General features: G+C 38.0%; 2 protein-coding genes across 2 annotated transcripts; both read right to left on the bottom strand.

The window, feature by feature from the left end:
• Nucleotides 1-2,897: 2,897 nt before the first annotated feature.
• Nucleotides 2,898-12,502, bottom strand: kctd6a (potassium channel tetramerization domain containing 6a). Its single transcript, XM_007229589.4, has 3 exons — nucleotides 12,311-12,502; nucleotides 10,073-10,179; nucleotides 2,898-4,747 (listed from the first exon to the last, which is right to left on the bottom strand). The coding sequence occupies exons 2-3, from the start codon at nucleotides 10,097-10,099 to the stop codon at nucleotides 4,061-4,063; spliced, it is 714 nt and encodes a 237-aa protein (XP_007229651.1). The 5' UTR covers nucleotides 10,100-10,179; nucleotides 12,311-12,502; the 3' UTR covers nucleotides 2,898-4,060.
• A 1,744-nt stretch (nucleotides 12,503-14,246) lies between these two features.
• Nucleotides 14,247-23,603, bottom strand: pdhb (pyruvate dehydrogenase E1 subunit beta). Its single transcript, XM_007229588.4, has 10 exons — nucleotides 23,481-23,603; nucleotides 23,333-23,392; nucleotides 20,696-20,803; nucleotides 20,525-20,587; nucleotides 19,336-19,371; nucleotides 18,916-19,201; nucleotides 16,074-16,184; nucleotides 15,890-15,981; nucleotides 15,658-15,799; nucleotides 14,247-14,723 (listed from the first exon to the last, which is right to left on the bottom strand). Exons 1-10 carry the CDS (start codon nucleotides 23,514-23,516, stop codon nucleotides 14,578-14,580), a joined length of 1,080 nt encoding a protein of 359 aa, XP_007229650.2. The 5' UTR covers nucleotides 23,517-23,603; the 3' UTR covers nucleotides 14,247-14,577.
• Nucleotides 23,604-24,858: the final 1,255 nt, after the last annotated feature.

Genomic DNA, 24,858 nt, shown 5'->3' with positions numbered 1-24,858 from the left:
GCTTTAGATCTGAAGACATATTTGTCCAGTCAATCACCATTTCCTCACCAGATTGCCACCACACATGCTGGACACAATTTGAGCCAACTATCTGGACTGCTTGTCTTCAGCAACCTCCTTGAAGACTGTCTTCTTGTGTGTCAGCTTTAAAAGAAGCTTCCTTCTAGGCAGTGATGTCAGTAACACGTTACTCTAATCTGACTCTTTTTTTCAGTAATGAGTAATCTAACGCGTTACTATTTCCAATCCAGTAATCAGATTAAAGTTACTTATCCAAGTCGTTACTCTCTCTCTCTCTCCACCTCACACTCACACACAGACACACACACACCGCTCCCTTTCCCGTCACCTTTACAATCCTCCCCTGTCTCTCTCTCGCGCTCGGCGTGTCTTTAGTTTCCGCCTGTTCTCATTTTTCCGCCAGTTCTCGGGCTCCCTATCTCTTTATAAAGGCGGTTTTTCCCGGCCGCGTCCCAATTCACTAGCCAGGGCAGCGGTCTGCACAGATCTGATTGGCAGAGGAGAGTGTTTGAAGATTTTTTGCCGCAGAGCGCGTATACCGTGAAGACAAGAAAAGTTCTGACGCTTTAAATGAACACTGTCAAAATTAAATACTTTTTAGTACTGGTATGGGTCCGTATTGGACAACGCCTGGGTCCGGACCCGGACCGCAGTCCGCATATATGTGATCCCTGGTCTAGACCATATACACGGTTCTGTTTTATAAAACCACTCCTTGCTGCCCTGCAGAGAACAACAGGTTCAATGTTAAGATTTATAGTGTTAAATATTTCAGGTCAAGAAAGACTTTCTTTATTTTTCTTTTTTATAAAAACAAGTATTTATGTTAAGTGAAATCAAGAAAGACCCTATTTTATTTTTTATAAAAAAAATAATTTATGTTAAGTTAATTCAAGAGAAATTGTCTTTTATTTTTATAAAAAAAACTTATTTTTTCAGGAAATAGTTCAACTTTAAATGTCTAGAGATACATTGTTGCTGTTAAAAATGCATTTTCCAATAAAGGGAGTATTGGCAAAACTGGTTATAGTTTTTATGTTAAGGCGGCGCTGCGGCGGGAGGTGGTGTCTGCAGCTGCTGAAAGTAACTAATAAAGTAACTTGTACAGTAACTTAGTTACTTTTAAAATCAAGTGATCCATAAAGTAACTAAGTTACTTTTTAAAGGAGTAATCAGTAATCAGATTACTTTTTCAAAGTAACTATACCATCACTGCTTCTAGGACAGTGCCATGCAGACCGAGTTGGCGAGGTATGGTCTGAGCACTGCAGGTTGACCTCACAATTCTAATGTAATTAATTAATTACAATAATGACAGAAAAGATTGTCAAATAAACTTGTTTATGCCACTCCCTCCCTACTGTGAGTTCCTGACCCTGTTACACATTCACACATGATTAAGCCTTTTAGTACACCAGCCTTAAAGCTTTCCATAAAATTAAAAGACACAGTAAAAGGTGTCTGAAATGTCAGTTGTGTGGGGTTTCTGAGTTTGAAGGAGGGGAGTGAGTCTGAGCGTCTGATTGATGAGAGAAAGGACTTCCAAGGGGTTGGCTGTAATATGTTTCTTTGAATAACTTACACTGTGAGGTCTAAAAAAAGTCCCTTATGTCCATTTTCCTTTTTTAGACATTCTACCAAATACACATATGCAGGCAAACACACAGACACAGATTCAAATGGGAAATTAAACCTCCGATATTAAATCTGCCTAGCTAATATGACCCAGGCAGAATAAACTTACAGCATTTTAACAATTTACAGCCTTATAACAGTTTGCAAGGTCGCACGCTGTCTAGAACCAGATGGAGTGACGGCCGCGGCGGCCAAGGACACGTTAGCAAGAAACGGCAGAGCCAGTCGATGAGCTTGTGGGTGGTCTAAAGGAAAACTGGCTTCCGCTCAAGCGGTCGTTTTCTGCTTGGTCCGAGCGCTTGATAAGTCTGTATATAAGATAGTGTTACATTGGTTTTTAACCGTAAAATCTGCAGAGGACATCCCCCCGTCCCCCCGACCTCAAATTACGTCCATTCTAGTATGAGAGAATTAAACACCACATTTTACAGCAGTGCTTGCCATTCTCACCTGGAACCTTGTAAAGTCACATGACATTAGGGAGGGGACACAACACAATTTGGAAATAATGAAATAATTGTATATTAGCCACCAATTTTACATTATATAATAATTGTTTATATATATATATATATATATATATATATATATATATATATATATATATATATATATAATATAAACACCACAAAATACCTACTGAAATAGTACAAACACAATTAAAAGACTGTGGGCCAAACTGTAAAATGTAGCATCTAATTTACTGTCATTTACATTCAAATATATATAGTTTCCTAAAATATTTTGATCAGTATATTGATAATATTTGCTAGTTTATCTAAAGAAATGTTTCACATTTTTGTCAATACAAGTTGGTAATATTGTGATTTATTAGGAATGGTCAATCATATATGCGATAAATATATTATGACTATATACACGTAAGGTTTTAAAAGAAATATTATATTTTCAGATCTTTTTTGCCTTATTCTGAGAAAAGTTCTGGACACTTTGGGTTGATTTATTAACAACATGTAAAAATGAGGCAATAATCTAAAAATATTTATAATTAAATAAATAAATAGAACAGCAATTACCTGAGCTGTAACAAGAAAAAATAATTTCCGTATCACCAACTTTGCTGAGTGAGATCTACATACACTCTTTTAAAATAAAGGTCCATAAACAGTTCTGTCTGTACAGTTCTAGAACTATTGCATTATGTTGACAAACCTAAACGGGGGCCCAAATGTTTCTGTTTCGTGCAAGTACTTGCAAATGAATTCTTGCAAACTTGCAAATTAATTCTTTTGTAGTTATAGAATTTATTAAATCGTCTATTTAACACATAAAACATAGTAGTGACTGAACAATGGTTTTTATGATTAATAAAAAAATTATTAGGTCAAATAAGCGTTTAATTTTATTTTTTATCTAATTTAGCAACACCCATTAACTGACCCACTCACTAGGACTCAACCTATTACTTACAATGCAACACTAGGATGATGATGGACAAAAGCATGCCTTCTCCGACACATGTAAAGTCCATTTACAGCCAATAAGCTGCAACATCAGTAGGCAGCCAGTGCAGTCAGAGGAAAGCACCAGATCCCCAGCTTATCAGCAAACAGACGCCTGTGCCCGCCAGCATCCCAAAATTCGTTATATTGCTATACTGTCAGCATTTGAGTCTGCTCGGAGGCCTGAAGAGTGGGCCCCAAAAAAAAGTAGTTTATCTATATGATTAAGAGTGTAGCAATGCTTTCTGCAATTATTCAGTTAGACTTTACATTTGCATATTAAATAGTTAAATACTGATCATCCTATGATCCATTATGAGGCCTCACTTCATGTCAGCATGGCATACTTCACAACCACAGCTGACGGGTACATCTATACACACCACAGAAAAATAACACAGGGATGGAACCATAAAACATGCAATATGTGTAAGTCTATTGGTTGCATTTATCCACCTTTTGGCAGCTTTTATTTGAACACACCCATTTCTTAAGTGAGCAGATATATTGGAATGTGTGACTGACAGGTGTTTTTTCTGTTACGTTGAAGGTGTGGCCTGTTCATACAGATGTAACTATATTTATGACTGTCTGCTATAGTAATAAGCCTAGGCACAAACAAACTTAAAATGGTATGGTAAAATTTTAAATAAAATTTTACCATATTTTTCCCAGTTTAGTTTTTCCAATTCTTGGAAGCAGAAAAAAGAGGTGAAGGTCTGGCTTTCCCTCACGAGGACTTCCACTGTCACCTACAGTGCTTCTGAAACTGGGAAGGTGATGAACAAATGCATGCCTTCTCCAATGCATGTGAAGCTAGACTTTGCCTCTTTTCCATCTGCTGCCAGTTTTGTGTTTTACAAAAGCCATTCTTCTCAAATGTTCCTGAATTTTGGCTTTATTTAGGATGCTTTTACTTCCAGCCTATCATTTTCCCAGTATTAGTCTTCAACCTTGCGTGCCAGTCTGCAAAACGTCCAGTGGTGTTCCACTGTGTTCTCATTGGCTCTCTCGCTCATGTGATGTACACGGGTGTTCCTAATGGTGAAACCCTGCTTGGAGATATACTCTACAAGGTTCACCCTGAGGGACACTTCCTGATGATAGTCACATGGTCCAAAGGTAAATGACACCTGGAAATCTCTGGTGTCCATCATATGTTTGTTCCAGCGGGTAAAGTTGTTGGAGATGCCTTCAAGCAGAGCATGCACCTTTGTGGTGATGGTGAGCTGGGTGATGATGACAGCGACAGGGTTGGAGTATTTAGAGAGTTTTCGGGTGCTGGAGAGTTCCACCACCTGCTCGAAAGTGTCCAACGGGTATGGTGGCTTTGTGTCGCTCAAGCTCTGGATCAGCGGCTCTATCTGGTAGAAATCCGCCTCTTTACGCAGCAGCTCGGTTTCTTTAAAATCGTATGGCAATGTCAGTTCTGATGTCCGTAAAAAGTTCAGGACGAAGCGGAACAGCGGCCCGTCGCGGTCGATGAAGAAGTTTCCCTGAGCGTCTCTGGCTGTGGGGAAATCACCGCGGAACATGGCGCCCAACATGGAGTCTGGGTAACGCTGTAAAGTAGACAACGAGGTGGTGTATATATGACCGCCAACATTCAGGGTCACCGGATCTGTCATCTGTAATAAAAAAAAGTAAATAATAACAGACAAGCTCCGCGGTACAGTTTAAAAAGCTCCGCGGTACAGTTTAAAAAGCGCCGCGGTACAGTTTAAAAAGCTCTGCGGTACAGTTTAAAAAGCGCCACGGTACAGTTTAAAAAGCTCCGCGGTACAGTTTAAAAAGCGCCGCGGTACAGTTTAAAAAGCTCCGCGGCTCAGTTTAAAAAGCTCCGCGGTACAGTTTAAAAGCTCCGCGGTACAGTTTAAAAAGCTCCGCGGTACAGTTTAAAAAGCTCCGTGGTACAGTTTAAAAAGCTCCGCGGAACAGTTTAAAAAGCTCCGCGGAACAGTTTAAAAAGCTCCGCTGTACAGTTTAAAAAGCTTCGCGGTACAGTTTAAAAAGCGCCACGGTACAGTTTAAAAAGCTCCGCGGTACAGTTTAAAAAGCTCCGCGGTACAGTTTAAAAAGCGCCGCGGTACAGTTTAAAAAGCTCTGCGGTACAGTTTAAAAAGCGCCACGGTACAGTTTAAAAAGCTCCGCGGTACAGTTTAAAAAGCGCCGCGGTACAGTTTAAAAAGCTCCGCGGCTCAGTTTAAAAAGCTCCGCGGTACAGTTTAAAAGCTCCGCGGTACAGTTTAAAAAGCTCCGCGGTACAGTTTAAAAAGCTCCGTGGTACAGTTTAAAAAGCTCCGCGGAACAGTTTAAAAAGCTCCGCGGAACAGTTTAAAAAGCTCCGCTGTACAGTTTAAAAAGCTTCGCGGTACAGTTTAAAAAGCGCCACGGTACAGTTTAAAAAGCTCCGCGGTACAGTTTAAAAAGCTCCGCGGTACAGTTTAAAAAGCTCCGCAGAACAGTTTAAAAAGCTCCGCGGAACAGTTTAAAAAGCTCCGCTGTACAGTTTAAAAAGCTTCGCGGTACAGTTTAAAAAGCTCCGTGGTACAGTTTAAAAAGCTCCGCGGTACAGTTTAAAAAGCTTCGCGGTACAGTTTAAAAAGCTCCGTGGTACCATTTAAAAAGCGCCGCGGTACAGTTTAAAAAGCGCCGCGGTACAGTTTAAAAAGCTCCGCGGCTCAGTTTAAAAAGCTCCGCGGTACAGTTTAAAAGCTCCGCGGTACAGTTTAAAAAGCGCCACGGTACCGTTTAAAAAGCTCCGCGGAACAGTTTAAAAAGCTCCGCTGTACAGTTTAAAAAGCTTCGCGGTACAGTTTAAAAAGCGCCGCGGAACAGTTTAAAAGCTCCGCGGTACAGTTTAAAAGCTCCGCGGTACAGTTTAAAAGCTCCGCGGTACAGTTTAAAAAGCTCCGCGGAACAGTTTAAAAAGCTCCGCGGTACAGTTTAAAAAGCTCCGCGGTACAGTTTAAAAAGCTTCGCGGTACAGTTTAAAAAGCTCTGTGGTACAGTTTAAAAAGCGCCGCGGTACAGTTTAAAAAGCTCCGCGGCTCAGTTTAAAAAGCTCCGCGGTACAGTTTAAAAGCTCCGCGGTACAGTTTAAAAAGCTCCGCGGTACAGTTTAAAAAGCTCCGTGGTACAGTTTAAAAAGCTCCGCGGAACAGTTTAAAAAGCTCCGCGGAACAGTTTAAAAAGCTCCGCTGTACAGTTTAAAAAGCTTCGCGGTACAGTTTAAAAAGCGCCACGGTACAGTTTAAAAAGCTCCGCGGTACAGTTTAAAAAGCTCCGCAGAACAGTTTAAAAAGCTCCGCGGAACAGTTTAAAAAGCTCCGCTGTACAGTTTAAAAAGCTTCGCGGTACAGTTTAAAAAGCTCCGTGGTACAGTTTAAAAAGCTCCGCGGTACAGTTTAAAAAGCTTCGCGGTACAGTTTAAAAAGCTCCGTGGTACCATTTAAAAAGCGCCGCGGTACAGTTTAAAAAGCGCCGCGGTACAGTTTAAAAAACTCCGCTATACAGTTTAAAAAGCTCCGCGGTACAGTTTAAAAGCTCCGCGGTACAGTTTAAAAAGCTCCGCGGTACAGTTTAAAAAGCTCCACGGTACAGTTTAAAAAGCTCCGCGGTACAGTTTAAAAGCTCCGCGGTACAGTTTAAAAAGCGCCGCGGTACAGTTTAAAAAGCTCCGCGGTACCGTTTAAAAAGCTCCGTGGTACAGTTTAAAAAGCGCCGCGGTACAGTTTAAAAAGCGCCGCGGTACAGTTTAAAAAGCTCCGCGGCTCAGTTTAAAAAGCTCCGCGGTACAGTTTAAAAGCTCCGCGGTACAGTTTAAAAAGCGCCACGGTACCGTTTAAAAAGCTCCGCGGAACAGTTTAAAAAGCTCCGCTGTACAGTTTAAAAAGCTTCGCGGTACAGTTTAAAAAGCGCCGCGGAACAGTTTAAAAGCTCCGCGGTACAGTTTAAAAGCTCCGCGGTACAGTTTAAAAAGCTCCGCGGAACAGTTTAAAAAGCTCCGCGGTACAGTTTAAAAAGCTCCGCGGTACAGTTTAAAAAGCTTCGCGGTACAGTTTAAAAAGCTCTGTGGTACAGTTTAAAAAGCTCCGCGGAACAGTTTAAAAGCTCCGCGGTACAGTTTAAAAAGCTCCGCGGTACAGTTTAAAAAGCTCCGCGGAACAGTTTAAAAGCTCCGCGGTACAGTTTAAAAAGCTCCGCGGAACAGTTTAAAAAGCTCCGCGGTACAGTTTAAAAAGCTCCGCGGTACAGTTTAAAAAGCTTCGCGGTACAGTTTAAAAAGCTCTGTGGTACAGTTTAAAAAGCTCCGCGGTACAGTTAAAAATCTCCGCGGTACAGTTTAAAAAGCGCCGCGGTACAGTTTAAAAGCTCCGCGGTACAGTTTAAAAAGCTCCGCGGAACAGTTTAAAAAGCTCTGCGGTACAGTTTAAAAAGCTCTGTGGTACCATTTAAAAAGCGCCGCCGTACAGTTTAAAAAGCTCCCGGGTACAGTTTAAAAGCTCCGCGGTACTGTTAAAAATCTCCGCGGTACAGTTTAAAAGCTCTGCGGTACAGTTTAAAAAGCTCCGCGGTAGCTCCGCGATACAGTTTAAAAAGGTACGCATTACAGTTTAAAAAGCTCTGCGGTAACTCTGCGGTACTGTTTAAAAAGCGCCGCGGTACAGTTTATAAGCTCCGCGGTACAGTTTATAAGCTCCGCGGTACAGTTTAAAAAGCTCCGCGGTACAGTTTAAAAAGCTCCGCTGTACAGTTTAAAAAGCTTCGCGGTACAGTTTAAAAGCTCCGCGGTACAGTTTAAAAGCTCCGCGGTACAGTTTAAAAGCTCCGCGGTACAGTTTAAAAAGCTCCGCAGTACAGTTTAAAAAGCTCAGCGGCTCAGTTTAAAAAGCTCCGCGGTACAGTTTAAAAGCTCCGTGGTACAGTTTAAAAAGCTCCGCGGTACAGTTTAAAAACTCCGCGGTACAGTTTAAAAGCTCCGTGGTACAGTTTAAAAACTCCGCGGTACAGTTTAAAAGCTCCGTGGTACAGTTTAAAAACTCCGCGGTACAGTTTAAAAACTCCGCGGTACAGTTTAAAAGCTCCGCGGTACAGTTTAAAAGCTCCGTGGTACAGTTTAAAAGCTCCGCGGTACAGTTTAAAAGCTCCGTGGTACAGTTTAAAAGCTCCGCGGTACAGTTTAAAAGCTCCGTGGTACAGTTTAAAAAGCTCCGTGGTACAGTTTAAAAGCTCCGTGGTACAGTTTAAAAACTCCGCGGTACAGTTTAAAAGCTCCGCGGTACAGTTTAAAAACTCCGCGGTACAGTTTAAAAACTCCGCGGTACAGTTTAAAAGCTCCGTGGTACAGTTTAAAAGCTCCGTGGTACAGTTTAAAAGCTCCGTGGTACAGTTTAAAAGCTCCGCGGTACAGTTTAAAAGCTCCGTGGTACAGTTTAAAAAGCTCCGCGGTACAGTTTAAAAGCTCCGTGGTACAGTTTAAAAAGCTCCGCGGTACAGTTTAAAAAGCTGTTGAAAAGTGTTTTCCAGTTTTAACAATGTCTTCCTTTTAGAAATGAATTCAGGATTAGTTAACCTTGCTAGAAATTACTCATTCATTATTATGGCACTGTCACTATGTTGCAAAAATATTTAATATTTAACAGTAAGGAATCTAAGTTTATTGTTTTAAATAAATTTTCTATTTGTTTACATTGTCCTTTCATCTTTTTATATTCTTACATGATTTAAACAAAATTTATAGACCATTTGATTTGAAAAATCGTTCCAGAATCGAAAATAGTTTCTGAATCGAATCGTGACCCCAAAAATCGGAATCGAATCGCCAGACACTGAGAGATTCACAACCCTACTTGCTGCGGTCAAATTTAAAAGGTTTTCTTTATTCATGTTGAATATGGATTAAATTTAATAACTAACTCTGCCTATCCTTCTATTTCTTGGAGTGGTCTTTATTTTATTTATTTCACCTTTATTTCACCAGGCTAGTCATTAAGAACAAGTTCTTATTTACAATAACGGCCTTTAGAAGTGTCTATCTGTAATAAACTTTATACTTTATATAATATTACAATAAACCCAAATAAATAAAGTTAGTGGTCAGTAAGAGTGTATACCTGTAATTACCTCTAATGACAGTGTCTACTTGTAAATAACTTTTTATAATATAAAAATAAACTCAAACTAACAAAGTCAGTCATCAGTGAGAGTGTTTACCTGGAATTAACTTTATATAAAATTGGAATAAACTCCAATAAACATAAAGTCAGTGGTCAGTGAGTGTTTACCTGTGATTAACTCAGATCATTCACACGTAGTTAAGGCCAAAGAAATGCAGAATCAGGACTTAAGAGAGCTGGCGATCTAAAAGAGTAATTGCTAAAATCACCAGATTCATTCACTCTGAAAAAAGACTGCACCACTATGCATGTTCAGCATGCTTCTCATCAAAAACTTCCTGATTTTCACTTTAATGCTATATACAACCAGACCAGCAGATCACCTGATATACTATAATGAATGTGGATACTGCAAATAAAAGATTCTGAATTTTCAGTGCATCCTTAGTAATTGAGGAAGTATGATATGGGAACTGGATGGAATATACTGGCATTGCTTTAGAGAAGGACTGGTAATGATTAAGCTAACACACTGCACTGGTCTCTGGTTTAAGCCTGGTTCTCTCGAGGTTTCTCCTCATCATCACATTAACAGTTTTATTTGGGCTCAAATATCAGGCTCTTGTGACCTCAACAATGTCATGATGACTGTTTCTGCAGGTCTGGGAGATGTTTGGCAGGCTGGTGTTTGCGTTTTTTCCGTAGACGGAAGAGTTCTGTTCTCAGCCTGTTATCAGACTTGTGTCGAACTGAAGCTGAAGAAGTGAATTTGTTGTTAAGTGATTAATAGGTTGTTGCTACGAAGTACAATGTTTTTGTGTTTTCTGGACAAACCATGTATCCCCAGTCTCCATTCTCCATCTGAGAGAGCTTCTCTTCCCCTCTCCAGAACAGCGGAAGGTGAAGTTCTGTGTAGACCTGCCTTTAGATGTGATAATTACCTGCAACAAACAAACAAACAACAAGAACATGAAAAAGAATATGGCAGTGATTGTGTTGCATGAAATAATCTGGAGCTTAGATTGATTTTAATTTATTTTTACACACAAACACACACAGGTGACACAGACTTTTCCCCCAATTGCATGTGTGAAAGAGAGGGAGAGAAGGGCGCTCCCCTCGTTTGCATATTCATGAAGTGATTGTTTTCATTCAGGAGCATCATGAATCCATGTATCATTTGTTCATTTGATATTCAATTGAGAATCAAAATCAGAAAAAAAATTATAATAATAATTATTTCATTTTTCATTTTTGAATATAAAACAGCTTTTATTTTCATTTTTTTATTTTATGATCCAAATAAAAATGGGAAAATTAAAAAACAGATTTGGAGCTGAACTTGATTTTGATTTTTAAACTTGACCCATTTGTGTGCTCTGGAAGTTACTGCAACTGAAGCTCGCAGGTTTTGGATGGAGAGTTTCATCTTGTTCAGAGAAACTAACCGCGTTACAGTGAAAGAAGACGATATGACAACAGAAAAAAAATCACTGCGGTCACACCGTTTGCTCTCAGAAAACGCTTGGTCGTGCGATCTACACCGAACACTGGCGTGCAGAGGCTCACGCTTCTTCTGCAGAGACTGAAAATGGAATAGAAACTAGTTTTACAGGTAAATAAATATAATTTAACCATGTCTAATCAACTCAGATACACCAGAAAGACTACTGTCTAGAACAGTGTAATATTTTGGAAAGGTTTGAAGTGCTATTAAATAAGAAAATCAAATGGTTATCATATCACAGCACTAAATTCTTAAAGATCTCATTCTCATGCATCCTAGATATATGTTTGAAGAGATATTACTGTATTTTGGAGTAATTGGATGCCAAAAATGTTCATTCGGTTTTGTAAAAAGTGCTATAAAACCAAAAAATCAAATTGTTATCAAATCAGACCATGAAATCCTTGAAGAAGACATTCCATACTATTAATGGCATGAGTATCAAGTGATATTACTGTATAATTTTGGAGTAATTAGCTAATTTAGGAAACATCTGATTTAATCAACTGCTCTGCAATTATTTATTCCATGGCAGATTTAGTCAGAATGCATTCTGAGACTTAGACTGTGAATCTGATCAGTGATCAGTGACCTCCACTGAGGAGGCTGGACAGACTTCCCCAAGCACATCTGACTGCACGCGAGGTCCGGAGGGGAGGGAGGGGGGGTGTTCTGTCGAGCTGTGCTACACATCGATATGTGCTACTTAGCCGTTCTGCGCATGCGCAGACCCAGAAACTTAACGTTTTTGTGTTTTTTAAACGTTGATAAAAAACACAAATCTTATCACATTCATTAGAACTGATATCTTTCCTACACTTCTTATGGGAGCATTTTCTGGTAGGTGCTTTTAGATTATCCAAAAATCCTACTTACTGTTGTTAGAGGTGGGTGACCCAGGTACAGAAAGTAAAAATCCATCCCAGGGTTTTTGCACCAACTGCCTGGGCGGCTCTGGACCTGGGTTACCCACCTCTAACCACTGTGTGTATTCCTCTAATTTTAGGTTATAATAAAGATTTAGCTAAAAACCTAGTAATCGGTATGTGTTAATTTTTCAACAGCAACATTATTTAAAAAGAAAAAAAAAAGAATAGAAAATATATTTAAATCTCTTACAGTAAATCAGGAAAACAAATAAAGTCCATAAAGATTACATTCCAATAATAGGTGAATATTTCCAGTGGTTGATGTTCATGTTATTTTTGCTTTTCCATTTGATAAGATTATCCTATTGTTTTCTGTATTAGTAGTTGATCACTAGATTTAATAATTACATCTACAGTACTGAAACATATATTACTGTTCTGTTTTAATAGACAATAAGAACATGTTTCATGATCAAATTATCAAACATTTATAAAATCTCATTTTGCTCAGTAGCTCCATATGAACCCATACACGGGAGCGCCCCTTGGGTGTGTATCAAATTTACACCATGGTAGCACGTTTTGACAGGGTAGCACAATTCGCCAGTACACGGCCGCTGTGTGTGTGCAGTGGGCAGTGTGTAGATGACTGGTGCAGTGTTCCGTCCTGAAGCTGATATAGAATGAAATACTCGCCTGCTCTGGGGCGCGCTGGGCTGAGGCTGCGGTCAGGACCCCGCTCTTCATTCAGCAGCTCATCCAGGGGCAGATACCGGGCTGATCCAGACCTGATCGGGGGATGATCGGCGGTCAGGGTTTAGAAAATGCACCGCCTGCACTGCGCAAACCAAACGCCGACGACCAATCAGGTTTCGAGTCTGGCGGCCGTTCGGTGGGCTTGGCTGTGGCGTGTAACCCATTAACTATTTAAATACTGAACCATTAACTAATCCCCAAATGATTTAAAGCTGAAGAGCTGATTAACATTCCGATTAAACTATTTAAAAAAACAGCACTCTGCATACAGGACTTTTATATAAAAAAATACACAGCAGAAAACTCAAAGAATACTATGGAAGCCCATTCCCGCCACCTAAAAATATTTTTTTTTTTATTATTTTTATGTAAATTGCTATCTCAATATTTTGAGATACTAAGTCAATATTTTAAGATACTAAGTCAATATTTTGAGATACTATCTCAATATTTTGAGATACTATCTCAATATTTTGAGATACTAAGTCAATATTTTGAGATACTAAGTCAATATTTTGAGATACTATCTCAATATTTTGAGATACTAAGTCAATATTTTGAGATACTAAGTCAATATTTTGAGATACTATCTCAATATTTTGAGATACTAAGTCAATATTTTGAGATACTATCTCAATATTTTGAGATACTAAGTAAACATTTTGAGATACTAGTAGGAGACGTGGATTCAGACGTCAAATCATGAAATCTCAAAATATTGAGATAGCAATTTACTTAATAATAATAAAAAAAAAGATTGCTGGAGTATTTTTATTTTTAGGTGGCAGGAATGGGCTTCCATAGATAGAATTTAAAGAGGTGTGGGGGGAAAGAAAATGTCAGAATTATATTATTTAAAAACATAGAAACATATTTGAAAAAGCTTGGGCACACTTTATTATTTAGTGTTATCTTATTTCAGTTTTTATTTCTTTACTTTGTTAAGTAGTTCTTACAATAATATAGATTAGAACATTACTCTGTATGGCTATTAACTTTATACCAACTCTGCTCTTCACAACTTTACAACTGATGCTCTCAAACACATTAAGAGGTTCAGAAATTCAAACTATTGAAAAGTTCAGCACAGCTGTTAACTGAAAGCCATTCCAGGAAATTTACCTCATAAAGCTGACTGAGAAAATCCAGACAAGATGTGCAAACCTGTCATTAAAGCAAGAGATGCTACTTTAGAGTCTAAAATATACTTTAAAATATATCACTTTTATTTACAAAACAATTCTATATGCATTTCTTCATAGTTAGGATGACATCTTAACTTACAGCCAAGACCTAAAAAAACAAAGTCAGTTTCTCAGTAAAGCAGAAGTGCTCAATAACACAATTTTAGACCCAATTGTGAACAAAATTTGAGAGAAAAAAAGCCTTTTTGCGTACATATTAAAGTCTTAGAGTATGGAGTTCAGCTCACGAAAAATGGGAGCAAAACCCAAAATGTTGCGTTTAAATTTTAGTTTTTTGGTTCGTGCATAGATAATTTAAAAGATTTATTTATAGATTTTTTTCTTTGGTTAATCATTATTTACTTATTTAAACTTGGTGTGTTCAACATTCTGACCAAGTTATTCAACAACAGATAAACATTTAAAGGAATTTTCAACTGGAACACCCCCCCATCAGTCTGATGACTACATTGAACATCAATGACCGATATCAAGGGCATTTTTTACTCACCCTTACAGCACTGATAATATTACTACCATTACAAATAATCAAAGGATTACTAACTTTATCTAATTCAGATTTTCTAAAAGGCATGCACTTTTCTTTAAATGCCTATGTTTCTATTGTATGGTTCATTTAAAGGGGTTACATGTCAGAGAAGATGACATAAATAAGCACACACACACAGTGATAAAACTTTTTTTGTTGTATATTAGCATTTAGAAGAAGAACATAATACAGAACACGTCATCCACTCATTCATTATAAATATGGACAAATCCTGGACAAATCAATTGTCATAATATACAGGAATTCTTCATCCAGATTCATCACCAACATCACTGATGGATCCAGCTTGTAACAGAAAGAGCACTGTACATTTGTATTGTGAGACTCTGAGCTAGGGTTAATTTCTCCGTTCTGGTTGAGACCTGGTAGACGAGGGGGCATGACGATGTGCGTGGGGGGGCCATACTTTCTGATTGGGACAGTGGAAAAATAGTGTTATACTAGCTGTGACTTTACACATTCAGTGTCTTTTTGACAGAGAAGATGATATCCTTGATTTGTGGTGTGCTGTTGTCTTCCAGAATCTTGGCGTAGGGCATGGGGATATCCACTCCAGTAACTCGGGTGGCAGGGGCGTCCAGATAGTTGAATGCTGGACCTGCAGTCAGAAAGCAGAAAAGGCAACTTCATAAGATCAGGTAACGATGTAAAGATGATGTAAAGCCTTATTTGCACGATTATGACTATTACATCATACTTACAAAAGAGAGAAAATTTCAAAACATCAGTAGATAAATATTATTTACTGAACTGAAATTTGTCGCTACTCCCTTTTCTGATTTTTTAAAATAATGCATACAATTATACACATCACAAGTGCATCAGCTGACCAATATGGTCAGAACAAGCCATATGATGAGTAAAGTAGAGTCAGTCCTACAGCATCACTACTGGACCTACAGGTTGCTCTTGACACAGCTAATTAGTAATAAATAAATGCAGGAGTCCAATTTCCAAACATTGCGTAGAGTTTTGTCCGCTCCTCCCCAGACACAAAGCTCATGCGGGTTGCCAGATTGACACAGTGGCAAGCGACGATGAGTCTTATTCTGCAGCTAATCAGTGAAATTATCTTTGTAATGTCTGAAATGGCCAGATCTACTAAACTAGTGGTGGCAGTAAATTATAACTAGTGGTGATAATAAATGATTTAGCTATGGATAGAAACTTTACTGAAGCTTAGTAATTACCTGTTCAGGAAAACAAATAGCCACTGTGATGGATGTCTACACCTGGCAACCCTGAGAGTGGGCAGATTTAGAGGCTAAAACCCACACAGAATTCCATGATGTACCACACAGAACACTAATCCAGAAGTCCTAGTTTTTATCTAGGATATTTCTGGCCAAGTTTATTCTTACACTGAATTTCTTTTCTCCCTTTTCATTTCATTCTTTTAATAGGACCAAGAGATATGCTTGGTGTTTTACATTTACTTCCAATAAAAATTGAGAAAGCATTTACTTAAAAAACAATTTAAACCTTCTCCTGAAAAGTTGCCATTTTTACCTGACAATGACAACAAGGCTTACCCTCCATAATTCTGGCACAAATCTCAGCTCCAACACCGAACTGAGGCCAGCCTCCCTCAACAGTGATCAGGTGGTTGGTTTTCATCACACTAGCTTCAATGGTCTCTACATCAAGTGGTCGAATTGTGCGCAGGTTTATAACCTGTAGATCACATGCAAAATATTCGTTAAAAATCAATCAAAACCAAGAAACTGTATGCATGGACTTTGTATGGCTTTTATCTCAACTTACCTCACATTCAATACCCTCTTTAGCCAAGACAGCAGCTGCATCCAGACAATGCCCTACCATTCGGGAATGAGACACGAGCGTGATGTGACCTCCTGTTTGGAAAAAAAGAGAAACAGACTTGATTTCTATCTTTTCCATAACTCAGATCAAACTGTAGAATCTTCTGATGGTTGCATTGACCCACCTTGCCTTTCCACTTTTGCCTTTCCAATGGGTATAATGAAGTCTTTGGACTGGGCTTCCTCAGACATCTCACAGGCCACACCATACATTAGCTCATTTTCCAAAAACACCACTATGAGGGATCACAAGATAAATATTAACATTTAATTCCAAGACAGCATATAAAGAACAACAGAAAAGTGCATTTCCTGAGGAAAATAGAATTGTTGTACAGCTTAATGTGGCTCCCACTTTCAGGAGGCTAGAACAAGTAAGCAAAGGGTAGAGGATATGTCAGTCATTTCTGACTGAATTCAATCATGTGGTGGCTGCACAAGTTTTGTCTCACACAGACACACACAGACACACACAGACACACACAGACACACACAGACACACACAGACACACACAGACACACACATAAAAACAATAAAAAAATATCAGAGTATGTAAAAAAAAAATAAAAGTATATAAAAAGTATAATAAACTCTTGCTACCATAAATTTACCCTGAAACTGTGATTTAGGCTTTACAAATATAGCACATGAACGTCTTATTGGAAACATGCTCTTTTGTCTTTTTACCTTTAAATATACACATAAGAGTAGCACAGTTTGACAGGGTAGCACAACTCGACAGAACACCTGATGACTGGCTCGCCGTGTAGGCGTATCCGTTTTTTTAATTCACATGAAGCAACAGGTGTAGTCAGTCATAAGTTTAAGATTTTTAATCAACCTCACTGTGATCTATAGTTCTATAAACCCGTTTTCAGCTTCTCCTCTGCGGTTGAAAGGCAGCTGTTCTCTCTGTGTGTGTGTGTGTGTGTGTGTGTGTGTGTGTGTGTGTGTCTCTTACACACAACAAAACTTTTTGTCGGAGGGCGGGGCTGCGCTCAGGCAGCTGCTCTCTCTCTGTTGAAAAACCCTGGGCTACAGTGTGCTGCGCCATTTGCGCAGCGCGCGCGAGGCTCGAGACCATGCCATAATTTCGATCGATTACGATAAAATACCGAAATCGTGACACCCCTAAAATATATATATATATATATATATATTTTTTTTTTCCATTTATTTTTGCTGATTTAATTATCAGCTTTTACTGTAAATATCAGCAAACACCAAGCTCTCCACAAGCTCTGCCACTCCACTTAATGCCAGTGCCAAAAGAAATGATCAGATTAAACTGGCCATTAGGGTGCCATCCTTCTTTCATTCATCCAACTTTCAATCAATCAATCAGTCAACCTTTATTTTCACTCGGGAAAGAGAAAGAAAGGCTTGCAGCAGCCCTTATATCTGACCCCATAGTCACAGAAGCGTTAACTGATGCTTTGCCGTGGGAGCTGGCCAAAGTTCTTTAAACATTATTATCATTAACGTTCAATAATAATAATAATAATAATAGTTCAATAATAAATTTACAGTATAAGTTTTGCAGATTTTTGTATTTTGTATTTATTACCTGGCACCTAAGATTTTCACTCACCCGTACACCTGTGTTACTGTGATATCACAATAAAACATTTTATATTTATACATTTAATTATTAATTTATAACACTAACTCTGCCCAAACTCATTTGAAACTTATAAAGAAATAAAATTAGCAATAAATGCTGCAACTCAAACACGTCAATCAGCCCTAACATTAAAACCACCTACTTTATATTGTACAGGTACACCTTACAACCTTGTGTAGCTATGACTATTCAAGTTATGGATTCCCAAAGACCTCTAAAGGTGTTTTGTTGTGGTTTCTGGCACCAAGACTTGAGCAGCAGATCCGAGTCAATCACTACAGACCTCAAAATTCACATGGTCTTCAGATTAGCTAAAGAACTGTAGAGTGTAGAGAGCTTCATGGAATAGGTTTCCATGGCAGAACAACTGCATCCAAGCCTTACACCACCAAATGCAATGCAGACAAGCAGTTACTTTTGGTTTTAAACAGTGGTAAGAAAAGGTTTGGGCAACCCCTAATAGTTTTTATGTGTACCTTTATAAATCATTGGTTGTTTGAACCAGTAATTTCAGTTAAATATATGTTAAAGCAGACAAACTGAAGTTTATAGGATTTACAGAAAGTGTGCAATAGTTATTTAAACTAAATTAGACAGGTGCATACATTTGGGCACCCCAATAGAAAAATGACATCAATATTTTGTAGATCCTACTTTTGCAGAAATAACAGCCTCTAAAAGCTTCCTATAGCTTCAAATGAGAGTCTGGCTTCTGGCTGAAGGTATTTCAGAGCATTCTTCTTTACAAAACATCTCCAGTTCAGTCAGGTTTGATGATTTCGAGCATTATCAGCCTGCTTTAAATCACACCACAGACCACTCAATATTATTCAGGTCTAGGGACTGAGATTGTCATTCCAATATGCAAAGAGAAGAAAAACTTGCAATTGGCCACCTTAACCCTTTTTCATAAATGGATTCAAATGTGTATGTAGGTCAAGAGTCAATGAGCTTACCAAACAAATATTGTGTTCCAATAATTAGTGCTAAAAATATATTTAAATCAATAAAACGACAAAGGTGCCCAAATGTATGCACCTGCCTAATTTTGTTTAAAAAATTATTGCACACTTTCTGTGAATCTTACAAACTTAATTTCACTTCTCAAATATCACTGTGTTGATCTGCTATACGATATATTTAACTGAAATGGCTGATCCAAACAACCAGTGATTTAAAAAAGGAAAATAATTAAAATGATCAGGGATGCCCAAACTTTTTTATACCACTGTACTTTACATCCAAACACCCTTTGGAATGTGCCACTGGAACCCAAAAATTAATGCTATTCATTTAATCTGGCAGTGGTTTTAAATGGTATGGTGAATGAAATCAGATATACCTGGGTTATCATCCCGAATGGCGGCTTTCAGAAGACCCTTGGCATCCTCTGAGTTCCAGGGGCTCACAACCTTAAGTCCAGGGCAGTGTCCATACCAGGCAGCGAAGCACTGGGAGTGCTGGGCCGCCACACCAGCAGAGGCTCCATTGGGGCCGCGGAACACAATGGGGACAGGCTGCAGACCCGCAGACATGTAGTACGTCTTTGCTGCAGAGTTAATTACCTGGTCAATGGCTTGCATGGAGAAGTTGAAGGTCATGAACTCACAGATGGGCCTGAGACCAGCCTGAATATAGAAGAAAACTGAGTAATTCAATAAATATGATTGTGTAGATTTGTCTGTATGTGGAAACACTGATTGATTAGTCTAAGATGGCATCATATTTTTTAAAACCTTCAAGACAAAGTCATGCAACTCACCATGGCAGCACCAACAGCAATTCCTGCAAAACCCATCTGTACAGAAAAAAAATAAAAGAAATGTTAAAAACCAGCATCAAACATTTTAACCTGTAGTACTATTAAAATCTCAATGGATTAAAAGGGCTAAGGGTGTGTCAAAAGGGAGTCAGGACACCCTCTTATTTCAATAACGAAATATGGCAGCTTTCAGAATGACGGCAATGTTCCAGACTTATATCAATACAGCCCCCCTCACCCATTACTTGCTGGGGTATTTAGGTATGTCATTTACTTTTGTTTAAGTTTTATTTTCACTTGACAATATTTAATATAAAAAGATCACTGATCAGATACTATGAAAAATTAGTAAATTGATACACTTATTAGTATGCCATACCATATGTCTGAGACCATAATATATAAGTATTAGTATATATAAGTATTGTAGCATGAATAACATTTGTAATTTGTGACAGCGTCCTGAATCATTACTACATCTTAACATCATAACAAACCAAACCGTGTGAAAATCGTGTGAACTGTGTGAAAAATTGGTGGAGTTGTGATTATTATAGGTGTATGAAACCCCTTCCTCAGTGTGAATTAATTTACTGAGCGCCAGGAGGCAGGCTATGGAGATTTACCTGCAGTATGGGATGAAAACAGTTTTTAATAAGCTTCTTGTTTTATTAATGGCTCGTTTTAAATGTTAGAGCTCTTCGGATTCTACCAGAGAGGTGTGGAGCTACTTTGAGCCTGGATAATTACTGGATCTCAGAAAGCTGTCGGAGAGCGGTGGTGGGCTTTTCAACAAAAGTAATAATTTTTTTATTGTGTTTTACTACAATTTTACACCGCAGTTCTCCTTTAATTCAGTCTTTAGTAAAACTCTGTGCAGCTCTTATAATTGTGTTTATTTTCTGTGAACAAATTCTCTACAACTTCTACTTATTAATTAAAATGTTGAAAAAAAATGCACGTGTGCCTAAAATAAAAAATAAAAAAAAAATCTAAATAAAGGTTCACTGTAATCTTACTTACCCCCCCCCCCTCCCCTTTTTTTTTTTTTTTACAAAAACCTACTTGGGCCACAGCCTTATTTGACCTAGTTATTTGATTACAGAGCATGCATCATGATCACAACGTGATGGGACTAGTATTAAGCAATCGGTACAGCAACATTTGGAATGACTCATATGTGGCTCACCTCTGTGATTGGTGTGTCGATGATGCGTTTATCTCCATACTTCTTCCACAGTCCTCTGCTCACCTGCATCAAATGGTCCACACAGTAACATTTCAACACAAGTTCAGCTCAAAAGTACAAAATCAAACAAGATAAAAATAGTAAAATATTGGCAGCACAACCCTCACTGACCTTATAAGCTCCATCATACTGAGCAACTTCCTCTCCCAGGAGGAACACCCGCTCGTCCCGCTCCAGCTCCTCATCCATTGCCTGGTTCAGAGCATCTCTGACTGTTACCTGCAACAAATGACAATCATGAGTGTGTGTAAAGCCAGAAAACCACTGCTAATATAAAAATAATAATAATAATAATAATAATAAAAATAATAATAATATTTTTTGGAAATCTAAAACTAAGTAAATGATTCTGTGCTATTAGAGGAGAAATCCAGTGTGAAATGCACTTGGGGTCTAGTGAACTTTTGTCAAATTGCCCACCTCTATTCGCCCCCAGCATTCTGAAATACAGCACTTTTAGTCAATACTCCCAACAGACTTACAATACTAGCAATACGGACATTGCGCTGCCCCTGCAAAGAAATCACTATTTTAGCTCAAAGTAGCTCAATACTTTACATATAGAACAAGGCACTGAAACTGAAAAAACACTGTTTATTAGATTTTAAAATTAAGTCACGATAATTCAACTGATTTTCACAGAACTTATTTTACTATATGTTCTACCTATTGGCTCGTGGTCATCAGTCGACTTATTGTGTATTATGTGTATAAACAGTCTTTTCTAATAAACTGTGCGCTTTTAATGTTCTTACTGCATCATTTTAAATGTCGGGGCCCATGAAATTATACCAATGAAGTGTGAAGCAACTTTAAGCTTGATAATGGTGTAAAAATAGTGACTTCTTCGCATTACTTTGCAAGTCTGTTAGGAGTCTTAACTAAAAGCACTGAAATGCTAAAAAGGTGAATGAAGGTGGGCTATTTGACCAAAGTTTGTACATATGATCATGTTTCACTACACCCTAAGTACATCCCACAACTGATTTCTCCTGTGTTCCAATTTCCAAACCTTACTTCTTTCTATTCATAGTAATTATCATCAAAAGTGACAATTATGAAGTGAAAAAAAAGATTCAAGATTAACTATTGACCCTCTCAAATGTATTTCAAAATAAAGCAAAATTATTACTTAAGAAATAATTAATATTTAATTACAAAGAAAATACATTACTTACAATTTTGAAAGCCTGCATCCCAAACCACTTCTACAATTGTGCAATTATTGTTTACATAATAATCAGTGACTGCACATCTACTGGTATGGCACCACTGTGTACAACTTAATCAGTGCAGACGTGTGTGGTTTAGGATGAACCTAATTTTGAAATATTGAGTCAAAGTTTGGAAATGTATTTTCTTATTTACTTTTCTGTCTCAAAGGTATTACATTATAAAAAGTGACCAATTATTATCAAATTCCAGTGTTCTGAGGATTAGTTTCTAAAACACGTTACATAGATTTGTATCCAGTTTTTGCTGCACAGTTTTTACACTTTCTGTAATGAAAACATACAGTTAGGCCAGTGGTCTTTAAGCACTGACAATATATTCAGTATGCATGTTAAATAAATACATTCATCACAATATGAAAAAATAGATATATTGCCCAGCTCTAGGTTGAGAATGCTTGTGGACCAACTAAACCATCAAACTGAAACCTACTCTTGAACTTGGTAGGCTTGTAGTTTTATAAGACTCTCTGAATAAATCCAGATTTTGAAGTCCTACATTCTACTATCAGACAAAAGTATTGACATTCCACCGTTTAGCCAAAAGTTTCTGAACACAGATAAAAGTTCTGGCATTTCACTACTTAGTCAAATGTTTTTGGATTTCAACAACAGTATCTTCCTACACTTCTTTGCTGCAGTCTAAGATGTGGTTTTAAGGTTTTAACAGATTTAAGGTGGCAATGGATATAAAGTACTAATGGATTTAAGGCACAACTGAATTAGCACAGAATTACCAGTAAAGCAGGTTATAAATGTCAACTTAACAACACTATTAGTGCACTTGTCCAGGCCAACTTAACTTAGTTCAGGAACTTTCTCACTGTAGTTACAAACGTGTTGTCTTTAAAAAGGTAGTTAGTTAGGTAGTTTTGCTAAAGTCATTTATCGCAATAATTTCTAGGAAGATATATGGTGACAGACGGGCCTATGGCTATATTCAGGGTTCATACACTTTTTAACCAATACATTTCCATGTTTTAAAGGAGAGTTTTCATGATCATACGATCTTTAAAAAATCAGTTCAGATATGGACAATAAAACCAAAAATCAACTAAAACTAAAATGCAAAAAAAAAAATCTTTAAGCAATGTTGACACCATCTTTAATAATCATAAAATGCGTGTCAGATCCCGAGAGCTTCATTGTGTAGGGCAATTTTCATAAACTTATCCAGGCCAAGAAATTGCTATTTCAGGTTTCATTACCGTATAAACCCTGTAAGTTATATATTTTCTACAGTGAGAGTCACAGATTTGACAGTTAGCTAAACTAACCGGTACAGCCACTCGCTGCTCGCAGCTACACAGGCTGAGGGAGAGGGAGAGGCGGGTTAGCAACACAGCTAACACAGCAGGCCTGTTCAGAAACTGAACTACTGTACGGGTTAATAACATTAATACGTAACTAAGACATTAATACGACATTATTTTATGTGTATTAATCAGCAGAGCCGCGCCAGGTCTCCTCCCGCCTCGTCTGTTTAACCGAGTTAGAACTGGAGCATCACACTGACCTGCAGCGCCGCCGGGGAGGAGCCGTGGATCTCCCGCCGCAGGACCGCCGCCACTGCGCTCTGCGGAAAACACAGCACACACAGCCGCGGGTCAGACCCCAAACTCCGGCTTAAACTACCACAAACAGCCGCTGTACAAAATATTTACCTTCCCGGAGCGGAGAAACAACCTCAGCGACGCCATGTTGGCTCTGTCCCTGCTGCCCTCTATTTGCAGGCGTGGCTACCGTAATGTCTTGCGACTTGTGTGTCCAATGACAAAGAGGAATGTTCAGGATGAGCCAATCAGAGGCGCCCTGGCGTGCAACGTCACGCATTGGAAGCAGCGCGTTAGAAATCCAAGGGCATGGCAGCCGAGTGGGGAGTGTGACTGCTGCCATTTTCTGTACAGTAAAACCTGAAATACCCTCTGAGTTTATCATTAATAAAATAATAATAATAATATAAATATAAATATAATTATTATAAATATAATAATTAATTTAGAGCATAGAATTAATGAAAAACACAATAATTAATTATATACTGGACACTGTAATAATATGAGTTGGGCCTTTCCTTCGCTCTCAGAACAGCCTAAAAAATGTTGACATGAATTTACCATATAATACTATTTTTTAATCAAACATTTCTATTATACTATTGTACCAGTAATATATCACAATAAATAAATAATACATAAAAAATTGGGTGGTTAAAACCTTTCTCTGATTTTATTTTTTAATTTAGATATGTTTAAAATAAAAATGGTTTAGATCATTTATTTGCAGAAAATAAGAAATGGTTAAAATAACACAAAATTCAGTGCTTTTAGACCTTAAAAAATGCAAACAAAACAATGTAATTTTTATTTAGAAAGAACAACACTAACATTTTAGCTCAGGAAGAGTTCAGAAATTAATCTTTGGTGGAATAACCACAATTTTTAATCAGTTTTCTTGGTATGCTCTCCACCAGTCTTTCACACTGCTTTTGGGTAACCTTATGCCACTCCTGGCGACTCATGTACTAAGACTTGCGTGGACTCCCTACTAAAATAAAAAGTTCCGTACGCACAAAAAAAATCCTGATTTATCAAACCGTGCGTAGGCAGAATCCCACATACTTTCTCTTAGTACATCGTAATCAACTCGTAAGCACAAATGCACGAAAACACCACACCTGCCACAACTCCTCCCTCAATTACGCAGAGTATAATGTTATAATAATAATAATAATACTAATAATAATAATAATAATAATAATAATAATAATAATAATAATAATAATAATAATAATAAGAAGAAGAAGGTAGAGTAGAATATGCAAGTCAAGAAAGAAAAGTGTTGCAAGACGCGTAGCGTGTATTATTCTAGGATGGATAATAAATGCTTTCATTTAAATGAGTTGCTTACCAAGAAGCCACCCAGCTTGTCTTATCCTCTTATGCTCTTCATGGAAATCTAAAACGGCCAGTCATCATCATGGGCCAAAAAAACATAATGGTCACGGAAAATTAATTTGGCCATTAGCAATATTTTCCAATA

This window comes from Astyanax mexicanus, chromosome 24 (assembly GCF_023375975.1).
Source record: "Astyanax mexicanus isolate ESR-SI-001 chromosome 24, AstMex3_surface, whole genome shotgun sequence".
Lineage (NCBI taxonomy): Eukaryota > Metazoa > Chordata > Actinopteri > Characiformes > Acestrorhamphidae > Astyanax > Astyanax mexicanus.
Note: the sequence above shows the minus strand (reverse complement) of the source record. Positions and strands in the feature narration are given on the sequence as shown.

Coding starts and splice junctions, on each gene's coding strand:
- kctd6a (XM_007229589.4), bottom strand. CDS start 10,099: ATGGAGAATGGAGACTGGGGATACATG. Junction 4,748..10,072: donor ATGGAGACTGGGGATACATG/GTTTGTCCAGAA, acceptor TTTTTATTACAG/ATGACAGATCCGGTGACCCT.
- pdhb (XM_007229588.4), bottom strand. CDS start 23,516: ATGGCGTCGCTGAGGTTGTTTCTCCGCTCCGGGAAG. Junction 20,588..20,695: donor AGTATGATGGAGCTTATAAG/GTCAGTGAGGGT, acceptor CATTTGATGCAG/GTGAGCAGAGGACTGTGGAA. Junction 15,982..16,073: donor GGCAAAAGTGGAAAGGCAAG/GTGGGTCAATGC, acceptor TTTTCCAAACAG/GAGGTCACATCACGCTCGTG.